Source organism: Entelurus aequoreus, linkage group LG28 (genome assembly GCF_033978785.1).
Source record: "Entelurus aequoreus isolate RoL-2023_Sb linkage group LG28, RoL_Eaeq_v1.1, whole genome shotgun sequence".
NCBI classification, from domain to species: Eukaryota; Metazoa; Chordata; class Actinopteri; order Syngnathiformes; family Syngnathidae; genus Entelurus; species Entelurus aequoreus.
Window position 1 is genome coordinate 35,012,286 of NC_084758.1, and position 14,524 is coordinate 35,026,809.

Genomic DNA, 14,524 nt, shown 5'->3' on the forward strand with positions numbered 1-14,524 from the left:
CCCAGTAGATCTCATTGGAGACCATCTCCATCCCGCTAAAGGGTGATCCGGACGTCCTGTCGTTGTCATGACGACCAGGAGATAGAGGTGGCAAAGAAGCAGGTCGGGCAGGTGAGGAAGACGAAGACGACGGCAGGGGCGACTGGCACGAGGTTGCCGGGACACGACGGTGTGTCCTCGGGGGGACGGGAGGCAATGACCCGCCCATTTCTGAAAAAGGCAACCTGCGAATCTGCCCCGCCTCGTCCCTGTCAGCATCTGGGGGCGTGTCCGCAGAGTTCAAGCCTTCACAGACAGAAAAACAGATGGACTCCTGGGAAAGTCTCCTGTGTGGGGCCGGGGCCAAGTCTGGTACTGGAGAGAAGTGGATTGGCGCAGTGCGTCGGCGGTTAAAAACCGTCCTGGGTTTGGGGATTGGCTTCACCACAGTTCTGGCAGCCTCTGAACTTGTCAGCATGGCGACGAGGTCTGGAGCCGAACTGTTTCTTAACGCCTCCAAGCCACAGGGACCCGTGGACGCCGCCAACAATGGGCCCCCCTGTGAAGACGCACGTTCTGTCAGGGACTGACAGCGGCCCCTCTGGAGATTGGTAGCGGCTCTCTGATTGGTTGCTTGAGCTTCCCTCCTCTGAATGTACGACACCAGACGCAGGATTCTCTTCCGATGTCCAGTGGCCGTTATTCCCAGGCTTACCAGGGCGTCATGATCCAAGTAAGTCAAGTCTTTAGCCAATAGGAGACCCGCTCTCTGGAAGGAGTCCAGGTACCTGCAGGGAAGCAGAGTCAGTGCATTCAAAATGTTTGTTCCTATTAATTCTCACCTCTCCAGATGGATGCCAGCCAGGAGAGCTTCAACCGCCGTGTTAGCATCCAGCGACGCCATGACGACCATCGTCGGCTCGGGTCTGAGCGTCGTCTCCCGCCGCCATCACTGACGCCCGCAACGGCCTTTCATCTCAGCTCGTCAGCCTGTGGCACCAAAACGCTTAGATAATACCATGTTAGCACAGGTTGACCTTTCGTCTTTAGAATGTCTGTTGGTTATTCGTAAGTGAAAAAGTAAGACAAAAGATGAAGATCGGGTAGAAGAGCGTGAAAGTATTCTAATTGTTCATATGATGGAATGATTGGAGGATGCGGGAAGAACTGTGGACACTCTTGTGATCTGGATAACATCGGACTGTCTGCCCCGCAGGATGAATTTGAGGACCAGTCATAGACTATTTAGAGTGAAAAGCAAATTTTCTTTTCGCTGGCATACAAAACATTCTAACTTGGATTGTTTCCCTGGCTTCGAGACTCTCCCGAAGGACAGTGTGGTGAAGACACAACAAACTCCCTTCTTGTCTCTCATGGACACACACCTGTTGTTGTTGACTTTGGACTAGCGACTGCACGACATCAAGGCCGCTGAACAGAGACACACTGCAGGCTTACACACACACATGCATCCACAAAAAATATACGCCACACACACATACCCCACCTCCCATCCAACGCCCTTGATGCGAATCTCTTAGGGGTGATGGACAGCTGGGCAACACCTAAAGAGCTGCAGCCCGCCACCATGGCCCCCACTCCCTCCCCTCTGTTGCAAGTCTGGAGATGTATGTTGTAATATGTATATGTGCTTTGCTATGGAGGTTTTTTCCCACTCCAGACTGGGCCCCTTTAGGAGCCCAGTCTAGATTGTATTGTTTTACTCATCCTACCTCAGCGTTGACCTTTTCCCCATCTTTTACGGGGCACCTTGTGGCGACCAATCAGCGTTTCTGTTCTGTAACCCTGTACACTGTTTGTTTGTCTAGTCTTGTTTTGTAACCCTGTACACTGTTTGTTTGTCTAGTCTTGTTCTGTAACCCTGTACACTGTTTGTTTGTCTAATCTTGTTCTGTAACCCTGTACACTGTTTGTTTGTCTAATCTTGTTCTGTAACCCTGTACACTGTTTGTTTGTCTAATCTTGTTCTGTAACCTTGTACACTGTTTGTTTGTCTAATCTTGTTCTGTAACCCTGTACACTGTTTGTTTGTCTAGTCTTGTTCTGTAACCCTGTAAACTGTTTGTTTGTCTAGTCTTGTTCTGTAACCCTGTACACTGTTTGTTTGTCTAGTCTTGTTCTGTAACCCTGTACACTGTTTGTTTGTCTAATCTTGTTCTGTAACCCTGTACACTGTTTGTTTGTCTAATCTTGTTCTGTAACCTTGTACACTGTTTGTTTGTCTAGTCTTGTTCTGTAACCCTGTACACTGTTTGTTTGTCTAGTCTTGTTCTGTAACCCTGTGCACTGTTTGTTTGTCTAGTCTTGTTCTGTAACCCTGTACACTGTTTGTTTGTCTAATCTTGTTCTGTAACCCTGTACACTGTTTGTTTGTCTAATCTTGTTCTGTAACCCTGTGCACTGTTTGTTTGTCTAGTCTTGTTCTGTAACCCTGTACACTGTTTGTTTGTCTAATCTTGTTCTGTAACCCTGTACACTGTTTGTTTGTCTAATCTTGTTCTGTAACCTTGTACACTGTTTGTTTGTCTAATCTTGTTCTGTAGCCCTGTACACTGTTTGTTTGTCTAATCTTGTTCTGTAACCCTGTACACTGTTTGTTTGTCTAATCTTGTTCTGTAACCTTGTACACTGTTTGTTTGTCTAGTCTTGTTCTGTAACCCTGTACACTGTTTGTTTGTCTAGTCTTGTTCTGTAACCCTGTGCACTGTTTGTTTGTCTAGTCTTGTTCTGTAACCCTGTACACTGTTTGTTTGTCTAATCTTGTTCTGTAACCCTGTACACTGTTTGTTTGTCTAATCTTGTTCTGTAACCCTGTGCACTGTTTGTTTGTCTAGTCTTGTTCTGTAACCCTGTACACTGTTTGTTTGTCTAATCTTGTTCTGTAACCCTGTACACTGTTTGTTTGTCTAATCTTGTTCTGTAACCCTGTACATTGTTTGTTTGTCTAATCTTGTTCTGTAAACCTGTACACTGTTTGTTTGTCTAATCTTGTTCTGTAACCCTGTACACTGTTTGTTTGTCTAGTCTTGTTCTGTAACCCTGTACACTGTTTGTTTGTCTAATCTTGTTCTGTAGCCCTGTACACTGTTTGTTTGTCTAATCTTGTTCTGTAACCCTGTACACTGTTTGTTTGTCTAGTCTTGTTCTGTAACCCTGTACACTGTTTGTTTGTCTAGTCTTGTTCTGTAACCCTGTACACTGTTTGTTTGTCTAGTCTTGTTCTGTAACCCTGTACACTGTTTGTTTGTCTAATCTTGTTCTGTAACCCTGTACACTGTTTGTTTGTCTAGTCTTGTTCTGTAACCCTGTGCACTGTTTGTTTGTCTAGTCTTGTTCTGTAACCCTGTACACTGTTTGTTTGTCTAATCTTGTTCTGTAACCCTGTACACTGTTTGTTTGTCTAATCTTGTTCTGTAACCCTGTGCACTGTTTGTTTGTCTAGTCTTGTTCTGTAACCCTGTACACTGTTTGTTTGTCTAATCTTGTTCTGTAACCCTGTACACTGTTTGTTTGTCTAATCTTGTTCTGTAACCCTGTACACTGTTTGTTTGTCTAATCTTGTTCTGTAACCTTGTACACTGTTTGTTTGTCTAGTCTTGTTCTGTAACCCTGTACACTGTTTGTTTGTCTAGTCTTGTTCTGTAACCCTGTGCACTGTTTGTTTGTCTAGTCTTGTTCTGTAACCCTGTACACTGTTTGTTTGTCTAATCTTGTTCTGTAACCCTGTACACTGTTTGTTTGTCTAATCTTGTTCTGTAACCCTGTGCACTGTTTGTTTGTCTAGTCTTGTTCTGTAACCCTGTACACTGTTTGTTTGTCTAATCTTGTTCTGTAACCCTGTACACTGTTTGTTTGTCTAATCTTGTTCTGTAACCCTGTACATTGTTTGTTTGTCTAATCTTGTTCTGTAAACCTGTACACTGTTTGTTTGTCTAATCTTGTTCTGTAACCCTGTACACTGTTTGTTTGTCTAGTCTTGTTCTGTAACCCTGTACACTGTTTGTTTGTCTAATCTTGTTCTGTAGCCCTGTACACTGTTTGTTTGTCTAATCTTGTTCTGTAACCCTGTACACTGTTTGTTTGTCTAGTCTTGTTCTGTAACCCTGTAAACTGTTTGTTTGTCTAATCTTGTTCTGTAAACCTGTACACTGTTTGTTTGTCTAATCTTGTTCTGTAGCCCTGTACACTGTTTGTTTGTCTAGTCTTGTTCTGTAACCCTGTACACTGTTTGTTTGTCTAGTCTTGTTCTGTAACCCTGTACACTGTTTGTTTGTCTAGTCTTGTTCTGTAACCCTGTACACTGTTTGTTTGTCTAATCTTGTTCTGTAACCCTGTACACTGTTTGTTTGTCTAGTCTTGTTCTGTAACCCTGTGCACTGTTTGTTTGTCTAGTCTTGTTCTGTAACCCTGTACACTGTTTGTTTGTCTAATCTTGTTCTGTAACCCTGTACACTGTTTGTTTGTCTAATCTTGTTCTGTAACCCTGTGCACTGTTTGTTTGTCTAGTCTTGTTCTGTAACCCTGTACACTGTTTGTTTGTCTAATCTTGTTCTGTAACCCTGTACACTGTTTGTTTGTCTAATCTTGTTCTGTAACCCTGTACACTGTTTGTTTGTCTAATCTTGTTCTGTAACCTTGTACACTGTTTGTTTGTCTAGTCTTGTTCTGTAACCCTGTACACTGTTTGTTTGTCTAGTCTTGTTCTGTAACCCTGTGCACTGTTTGTTTGTCTAGTCTTGTTCTGTAACCCTGTACACTGTTTGTTTGTCTAATCTTGTTCTGTAACCCTGTACACTGTTTGTTTGTCTAATCTTGTTCTGTAACCCTGTGCACTGTTTGTTTGTCTAGTCTTGTTCTGTAACCCTGTACACTGTTTGTTTGTCTAATCTTGTTCTGTAACCCTGTACACTGTTTGTTTGTCTAATCTTGTTCTGTAACCCTGTACATTGTTTGTTTGTCTAATCTTGTTCTGTAAACCTGTACACTGTTTGTTTGTCTAATCTTGTTCTGTAACCCTGTACACTGTTTGTTTGTCTAGTCTTGTTCTGTAACCCTGTACACTGTTTGTTTGTCTAGTCTTGTTCTGTAACCCTGTGCACTGTTTGTTTGTCTAGTCTTGTTCTGTAACCCTGTACACTGTTTGTTTGTCTAATCTTGTTCTGTAGCCCTGTACACTGTTTGTTTGTCTAATCTTGTTCTGTAACCCTGTACACTGTTTGTTTGTCTAGTCTTGTTCTGTAACCCTGTAAACTGTTTGTTTGTCTAATCTTGTTCTGTAAACCTGTACACTGTTTGTTTGTCTAATCTTGTTCTGTAGCCCTGTACACTGTTTGTTTGTCTAGTCTTGTTCTGTAACCCTGTACACTGTTTGTTTGTCTAATCTTGTTCTGTAGCCCTGTACACTGTTTGTTTGTCTAGTCTTGTTCTGTAACCCTGTACACTGTTTGTTTGTCTAGTCTTGTTCTGTAACCCTGTACACTGTTTGTTTGTCTAATCTTGTTCTGTAACCCTGTACACTGTTTGTTTGTCTCATCTTCAACAGGTTTGTGCTGAAAACAAAGTTTTCTTGTACTTGTGCAATGACAATAAAGACCTACCTACCTATTAATCTTGCATCGATCGCCTCTGAGCCGTGATAGAGCAGCCAACACAATCTTAGTACTGTGTGTCTGCGGCTGCCACCTCCTCGGGATGGGGGCGGGGCCACTGTGATGGCGACAAAAAGTGCGCTGTTAGTGACCCAGTGGCGAACATCAATGGCCGACTTTGTCCGGCGAGCAGCTGATGAAGACAGACCAATCACAGCCTGACAAGCTGCCACATGACTTAGGAGGAAGTAAACACACACACACTTCCTGAAGTTGATGGGTGGAGTGTGTTTCCTGACAAAAGTCTGGAATGCGTCAACTTTGACCCCTGTGTATGCCACCTGAATGGTCGGCTGGACTTTTGGAAAGTGGACATGAGGGACGTTTTGAGGTTTTTCTGTATTTTGGAAGAAATGTCTCCGATTGTCCACGGAACTTCCCGGATCAGAACAAAGGCTTTAATGCGTTCCAGTTAAAAGGTGTTCGTTCTCTCAAGTACTGATACTTACAAAATACAAAACCCAAAACCAGTGACAACTTCCACGTTGTGTAAATGGTAAACAAAAAGAGAATACAACAAATCCTTTTCAACTTCTATTCAATTGAATAGACTGCAAAGACAAGATATTTCATGTTCACACTGAGAAACTTTGGTATTTTTTGGCAAATATTAGCTCATTTGGAATTTGATGCCTGCACCATGTTTCAAAAAAGCTGGCACAAGTGGCAAAAAAGAGGGAGAAAGTGGAGGAATGCTCATCAAAGACTCATTTGGAACATCCCACAGGTGAACAGGCTAATTGGGAACAGGTGGGTGCCATGATTGGGTATAAAAGCAGCTTCCGTGAAATGCTCAGTCGTTCACAAACAAGGACGGGGCCGAGGGTCACCACTTTGTCGACAAATGCCTGAGCAAATTGTTTAAGGACAACATTTCTCAAGCGGATATTGCAAGGAATTTGGGGATTTCCGTAATATCATCAAAAGGTTCAGAGAATCTGGAGAAATCACTGCACGTAAGCCATGATATTACGCACCTTGGATCCCTCAGGCGGTACTGCATTCAAAAGAGACATCAGTGTGTAAAGGGTATCACCACATGGGTTCAGGAACACTTCAGAAAACCACTGTCAGTAACCACAGTTGGTCGCTACATCTGTAAGTGCAAGTTAAAACTCTACTATGCAAAGCCAAAGCCATTTATCAACAACACCCAGAAACGCCGCCGGTCCATCTTGGCCCGAGCTAATCTAAGATGGACTGATGCAAAGTGTAATAGAGTTCTGTGGTCTGACGAGTCCACATTTCAAATTGTTTTTGGAAACTGTGGACGTCGTGTCCTCCGGACCAAAGAGGAAAAGAACCTTTCGGTTTGTTCTAGGCGCAAAGTGTAAAAGGCAGCATGTGTGATGGTATGGGGGTGTATTAGTGGCCAAGACATGGGTAACTTACACATCTGTGAAGGCACCATTAATGCTGAAAGGTACATACAGCTTTTGGAGCAACATATGTTGCCATCCAAGCAACGGTATCATGGACGCCCCTGCTTATTTCAGCAAGACAATGCCGAGCCACGTGTTACAACAGCGTGGCTTCATAGTAAAAGAGTGTGGGTACTAGACTGGCCTGCCTGTAGTCTCCCATTGAAGATGTGTGCAGGCTAAAATATGAGAAGGGAGACTGTTGAACAACTTAAGCTGTACATCAAGCAAGAATGGGAAAGAATTCCACTTCAAAAATGTGTCTCCTCACTTCCCAAACCTTTACTGGGTGTTGTTAAAAGGAAAGGCCATGTAACACAAGTGGTAAAAATGCCTTTTTTGCAATGTGTTGCTGCCATTAAATTCCAATTCATGATTATTTGCAAAAAAATACCAAAGTTTCTCAGTGTGAACATGAAATATCTTGTCTTTGCAGTCTATTCAATTGAATATAAGTTGACAAGGATTTGTTGTATTCTCTTTTTATTTACCATTTACACAACCTGACAACTTCACCGCTTTTGGCTTTTGTATATTTTAAAGAAGACAACGAGCCAGATCCTTTTCTATTGCTATGGTAACACCATGAAAGTTAGTTTGTCCTAGGCTGCCATTGGTCACCTTGACAAAAGCCCGCCCACCTGTCACTCAGATGAGAGCGAGGCGGCGAGGGGGGCGAGCGAGCCGGCGGACACACAAGAAGGATTGTTCTCCCTCTGCAACTACATGGCATCAACCGCGAACGTGCTAACGAGGAACTTCAACAAGTCACATGACACATGCTGCTAAAAAAACAAACCGTCTCTTCCATCACAGGAAGGCACGCCTAAAGGCGGAGCAGATGATTGGCGGACAGAGAAATGTCCTCCATTGTTGTGCTTTGACATCTGGTGTCCTCGCCATGCTGGAGACGTCCTGCGAGGGACCTGGACCGGACCTGATGGGGCTCACTCTGCGGGCGGCACACCAGAAAGTCCGGGTGTTGCTGACGCACCTGCGGGCAGCACACCAGAAAGTCCGGGTGTTGCTGACACACCTGCAGACCACAATTGAGAACCACTGGACCAGGGCTATCAACTACCAGTTGAACCAGTACAAATATAGTACACAAACCTGTGCAACCAGTAGTTTAACTAATGCAACTGGTACAACTAACCAGTTGAACCAGTACAACAAACCATTTTGGAAGCTAAATAACTATAGTACAACAAGTACAACCAGTAGCCTACAACTAACCAGTTGAATCAGTATTGAACCCAAACAAGCAAAACATGTGCAACCACCAATAGCCTACAATTAGTGCAAACAGCACAACTAACCAGCTAAACCAGTACAATTAAATTGTGCAACCAGTCCAACTAACAAGTAAAGAACCAGTACAACTAAGAAATAGGTAAAACCTCACCAACCAGTCAGCTACATATAACTAGTGCCAACGGTACAACTAACCAGTATAAAACCAGCACAATTATAGTGAAACAGGCTACAACTAACTTGTGCAACCAGTACAACCAGTAGATTGCAACCAGTACAACTATAGTGAAACAAGTGAAACATGTGCAACCAGTATAACTAACCAGTAAAACTATAGTACAAGTAGAACCAGTAAAACCAGTAGGTTACAACCAGTACAACTAACCAGTATAGAAGCAGTATGACTACAGTACAAGTAAAACCAGTACAACCAGTAGACTGCAACCAGTACAACTATAGTGAAGCAAGTGAAACATGTGCAACCAGTATAACTAACCAGTACAAAACCAGTACAACTATAGTACAAGTAGAAGCAGTAAAACCAGTAGGCTACAACCAGTACAACTAACCAGTATAGAAGCAGTGCAACTACAGTACAAGTAAAACCAGTACAACCAGTAGGCTACAACCAGTAGATTGCAACCAGTACAACTATAGTGAAACATGTGCAACCAGTATAACTAACCAGTACAACTATAGTACAAGTAGAACCAGTAGGCTACAACCAGTAGATTGCAACCAGTACAACTATAGTGAAACATGTGCAACCAGTATAACTAACCAGTACAACTATAGTACAAGTAGAACCAGTAAAACCAGTAGGCTACAACCAGTAGATTGCAACCAGTACAACTATAGTGAAACATGTGCAACCAGTATAACTAACCAGTACAACTATAGTACAAGTAGAACCAGTAGGCTACAACCAGTAGATTGCAACCAGTACAACTATAGTAAAACATGTGCAACCAGTATAACTAACCAGTACAACTATAGTACAAGTAGAAGCAGTAAATGTCCGGGTGTTGTTGACACACCTGCGGGCAAGCACAAGATGTGCTGACTGGAAAAAGGTCTTCAACAGGAAACGGCGAGTGGATGACGATGACATCATAGCAGGGAGTTTCTGAAGAGGAAGACGCGTTGGTCCGACATCCTGTTAGTGTTTGTGAGACAATACATGCTGCCTGCCAGCAGGGGATTGCTGGACACCGGAAAGGAAGCAGATATCTTTTCCTTCACTGCTGCCTTGAAGACAGATCCTTACTTGTTGTCTTATCTACACACACATGCTTGTTGTTCTATTTGGCCATCAATGATGATAATCATGGAGGTGTCGTCCTAACTCTACTGTATAACCAACCAGTACAAGCAACCAGTACAATCATTTAAAAACAATGCAACAAGTAGCCTCAAAGTGCGACCAGTACAACTAACCAGTATGTAACCAGTATAATTATAGTACAACAAGTACAAAAGCCAAAAGCAGTGAAGTTGTCACGTTGTGTAAATGGTCAATAAAAAGAGAATACAATGATTTGCAAATCCTTTTCAACTTATATTCAATTGAATTGATTGATTGATTGAGACTTTTATTAGTAGGTTGCACAGTGAAGTACATATTCCGTACAATTGACCACTAAATGGTAACACCCGAATAAGTTTTTCAACTTGTTTAAGTCGGGGTCCACTTAAATTGATAATAATAAATAAACTGCAAAGACAAGATATTTCATGTTCACACTGAAAAACTTGTTTTTTTTGCAAATAATCATGAACTTAGAATTTAATGGCAGCAACTCATTGCAAAAAAGTTGTCACATGGGCATTTTTTAATTATTTTTAATAAAAATATTTATTATTATTTTTAAATATCTTTAAATATTTTTAATTATTTTTAAATATGTTTAAATATTTTTAATTATTTTTAATTATTTTAAAATATTTTTAATAAAAATATTTTTAATTATTGTTAAATATGTTTAATATTTTTAATTATTTTTAATAAAAATATTTATAAATATTTGTAATTTTTTAAAATTATTTTTAAATATTTTTTTAAAAATGCATATTTTTTCAATATTTTTAATAAAAATATTTATAAATATTTTTAATTATTTTTAATAAAAATATTTTAAATTATTTTTAAATATTTGTAATTATTTGTAATTATTTGTAATTATTTTTAATTTTTTTCAAAATTATTTTCAAATATTTTTAATAAAAATATTTTTAAATATTTGTAATTATTTTTAATAAAAATATTTTTAATTTTTTTTCAATTTTAAAATATTTATAATTTTTTTTAAATACTTATAATTTTTAAATATTTTAAATTATTTTTAAATTATTTTCAAATATTTTTAATTATTTTTAATAAAAATATTTTTAAATATTTTTAATTATTTTTAATAAAAATATATTTTTTATTTTTTTTAAATATTTTTAATTATTTTTAAATATATTTAAATATTTTTAATTATTTTTTATTATTTTTAATTTTTAAATATTTTTAATTATTTTTAAATATTTTTAATTATACCACTGTGTTACATGGCCTTTCCTTTTAACAACACTCAGTAAACGTTTGGGAACTGAGGAGACACACTTTTGAAGCTTTTCAGGTGGAATTTATTTCCCATTCTTGCTTGATGTACAGCTTAAGTTGTTCAACAGTCCGGGGTGTCCGTTTTCAATGGGAGACAGGTCTGGACTACAGGCAGGCCAGTCTAGTACCCGCACTCTTTTACTATTCAGTCCATCTTAGATGAGCTCGGGGCCAGCGAAGCGTTTCTGGGTGTTGTTGATAAATGGCTTTGGCTTTGCATAGTAGAGTTTTAACTTGCACTTACAGATGTAGCCACCAACTGTAGTTACTGACAGTGGTTTACTGAAGTGGTCCTGAGCCCATGTGGTGATATCCTTTACACACTGATGTCGTTTTTTTTTATGAAGTAACGCCTGTTGCAAGAATATATTTCAATTTAAAAAGAGTTACAAAAAGAGACAACTGGAATTATATCAAACTGATTTTTGATTTTGATTGGACGTGGACTTCAATGAATACGTCCCCTTAAAAATGAGACTGAGCAAGTTCCTAAGAGCCTTTTAAACTTAGTGCTTGTTAACTAGTGGGGCAGCCTGAGATGTCGGGGGAAAGGGGGGGCGTGAGAGGCAATAGCGTAATAACCTCTTGAAAGTTGCTGAATAACTAGCTTGACTAGTGCAGATCAAAAAATAAACAATAACTTCAGGGGTGGGTGAAAAACTGGGAAAAAATTCTGTCTGGCATGACAGAAAATAATTGAGAACCACTGGATGAGGGCTATTAACTACTAGTTGAACCAGTACAACTATAGTACACAAACCTGTGCAACCAGTAGTTTAACTAATGCAACTGGTACAACTAACCATTTTGGAAGCTAAATAACTATAGTACAACAAGTACAACCAGTAGCCTACAACTAACTCGTGCAACCGGTACAACTAACCAGTTGAACCAGTATTGAACCCAAACAAGCAAAACATGTGCAACCACCAATAGCCTACAATTAGTGCAAACAGCACAACTAACCAGCTAAACCAGTACAATTGTGCAACCAGTCCAACTAACAAGTAAAGAACCAGTACAACTAAGAAATAGGTAAAACCTCACCAACCAGTCAGCTACATATAACTAGTGCCAACGGTACTACTAACCAGTATAAAACCAGCACAATTATAGTGAAACAGGCTACAACTAACTTGTGCAACCAGTAGATTGCAACCAGTACAACTATAGTGAAACAAGTGAAACCAGTACAAAACCAGTATAACTATAGTACAAGTAGAACCAGTAAAACCAGAATGCTACAACCAGTACAACTGGTCACAATGTTATTAAACAAGTAAATCAGTACAACCAGTGGGCTAGAACCAGTACAACTAACCAGTATAGAACCAGTACGACTATAGTACAAGTAAAACCAGTACAACTAACCAGTATAGAACCAGTACAACTATAGTACAAGTAAAATCAGTACAACTAACCAGTATAGAACCAGTACAACTATAGTACAAGTAAAACCAGTACAACTAACCAGTATAGAACCAGTACAACTATAGTACAAGTAAAACCAGTGCAACTAACCAGTATAGAACCAGTACAACTATAGTACAAGTAAAACCAGTACAACTAACCAGTATAGAACCAGTATGACTATAGTACAAGTAAAACCAGTACAACTAACCAGTATAGAACCAGTACAACTATAGTACAAGTAAAACCAGTACAACTAACCAGTATAGCACCAGTACAACTATAGTACAAGTAAAACCAGTACAACTAACCAGTATAGAACCAGTACGACTATAGTACAAGTAAAACCAGTACAACTAACCAGTATAGAACCAGTACGATTATAGTACAAGTAAAACAAGTATAGTACCAGTACGACTATAGTACAAGTAAAACCAGTACAACTAACCAGTATATAACCAGTACAACTATAGTACAGGTAAAACTAGTACAACTAACCAGTATAGTAGTACAACCAACCAGTACAACCAGTAGGCTACAACCAGTACAACTGGTCACAATGTTATTAAACAAGTAGAACCAGTCAGTAAGTTTAAACCAGTTCCACCAGTCGCTTAGTATTTCACCAAACCAGTAAAACCAGTCTAGCTGCGTGCTTCCGGTTCTGATCCAAAGGCGACCACTTTGTGCCAGGGCTGGAACCTAACTTGACGCGGTCACTCACGTCCTCTCCGGTCCACTTCCTGTCCGCCAGACCCGCATCCAGACCGAGCAAGAACCAACAACAAGGTCCGCTGCGTCCGACAGAAAATTCTGGAAGTTCTGGGAGTTCTGGAAGGAAAACACGCCGGTCAGCTGCAGAGGCGTCAAACCGCAACAATAGCGACTTCCGTTACTTCCGGCTTTTCTTTCAAAATAAAACTCCCTCTGTTGAGCCACATAGAATTTTCATCAGTGACGTTGAATCCAGGTTTAAATACGTATTTCACGTAGACGCTAAGGTTTTATATGTACTTATATATTTTTAACACAACAATATTAAAAACAAGATTCAAATTTTATCCTTAGCTCCACCAATGACTGAATAAAAACAAAAATAAATAAATATAAAACCAATATAAATGATAAATGATAAATGGGTTATACTTGTATAGCGCTTTTCTACCTTCAAGGTACTCAAAGCGCTTTGACACTATTTCCACATTCACCCATTCACACACACATTCACACACTGATGGCGGGAGCTGCCATGCAAGGCACTAACCAGCAGCCATCAGGAGCAAGGGTGAAGTGTCTTGCCCAAGGACACAACGGACGTGACTAGGATGGTAGAAGGTGGGGATTGAACCCCAGTAACCAGCAACCCTCCGATTGCTGGCACGGCCACTCTACCAACTTCGCCACGCCGTAAAAACAATATAAAAATAAATATGATTAAAAACGATTTTCAATGGTAAAACCAATTAAACCAGTAAATAGAAATCAAAATTAAAACATTTTTAAAAAAAAATTAAATAATAAAAAATAAAAATACAATTTAAAACAATTTTAAAAAATTAAAAAAATATATTTTTTTTTTTTGACAAAAATAAAAAAAAATTAAAAAAAGAAAACAATTTCAAAAAATTAAAAAAAAAATTAAAATAATTTAAAAAAATTACCAAATATTGAAAAAAATGTAAAAAATCAAGATTTTTTAAAAAATTAAGATTTTTTTTAAAAATTACAAAAAATTACAAAAAATTTAATAAAATTAAAAAAATTTTTTAAAAATTACAAAAAATATTGGAAAAAAAAAATAAAAATAAAAAAAATTAAAAACAATTAATTTTTTAAAAATTACATTTTTAAAATAAATTAAAACAATTTAAATAAATAAAATACAATAAATAAAAAATTTAAAAAATTACAAAAAAATTTACAAAATTACAAAAAATATTTAAAAAATCACAAAAACTATTCTATAAAATTTTAAACTATTAAAAACATTTCACAAAATTTCCTGAAACTTCTAAAAAATTCTATAAAATTTAACTTTTTTTACAATTAAAAAAAAAAAATACATAAATAAATAAACATTTAAAAAAATAGTTTTGACCAGTCTGTACGCGTGCTCATCATCACCAAACTCAATTTGGTCTGACCAATCCCGCCTTCCCTTCGCATGCACGCCAGAGCAGGGT

The 14,524-nt window shown here is 38.7% G+C and overlaps 1 protein-coding gene across 4 annotated transcripts in view; it reads right to left on the reverse strand.

Moving 5' to 3' along the window:
* Nucleotides 1–13,200, reverse strand: part of LOC133645036 (arf-GAP with Rho-GAP domain, ANK repeat and PH domain-containing protein 3-like) — a 38,744-nt gene extending 25,544 nt beyond the window's left edge. For 3 of the 4 annotated variants that reach the window (XM_062039823.1, XM_062039822.1, XM_062039820.1), the window contains exons 1-4: nucleotides 13,066–13,200; nucleotides 5,602–5,706; nucleotides 822–969; nucleotides 1–767 (exon numbers count right to left, since the gene is read on the reverse strand). The exon at nucleotides 1–767 is cut by the window's left edge and continues 112 nt beyond it. In XM_062039823.1, the coding sequence (XP_061895807.1) occupies nucleotides 1–767; nucleotides 822–892 (838 nt within the window). In that variant the 5' untranslated portion in view covers nucleotides 893–969; nucleotides 5,602–5,706; nucleotides 13,066–13,200. Of the gene's footprint in view, nucleotides 768–821; nucleotides 970–5,597; nucleotides 5,707–13,065 lie in introns of all 4 variants that reach the window. The other variant, XM_062039821.1, reaches the window with a different exon arrangement.
* Nucleotides 13,201–14,524: the final 1,324 nt, after the last annotated feature.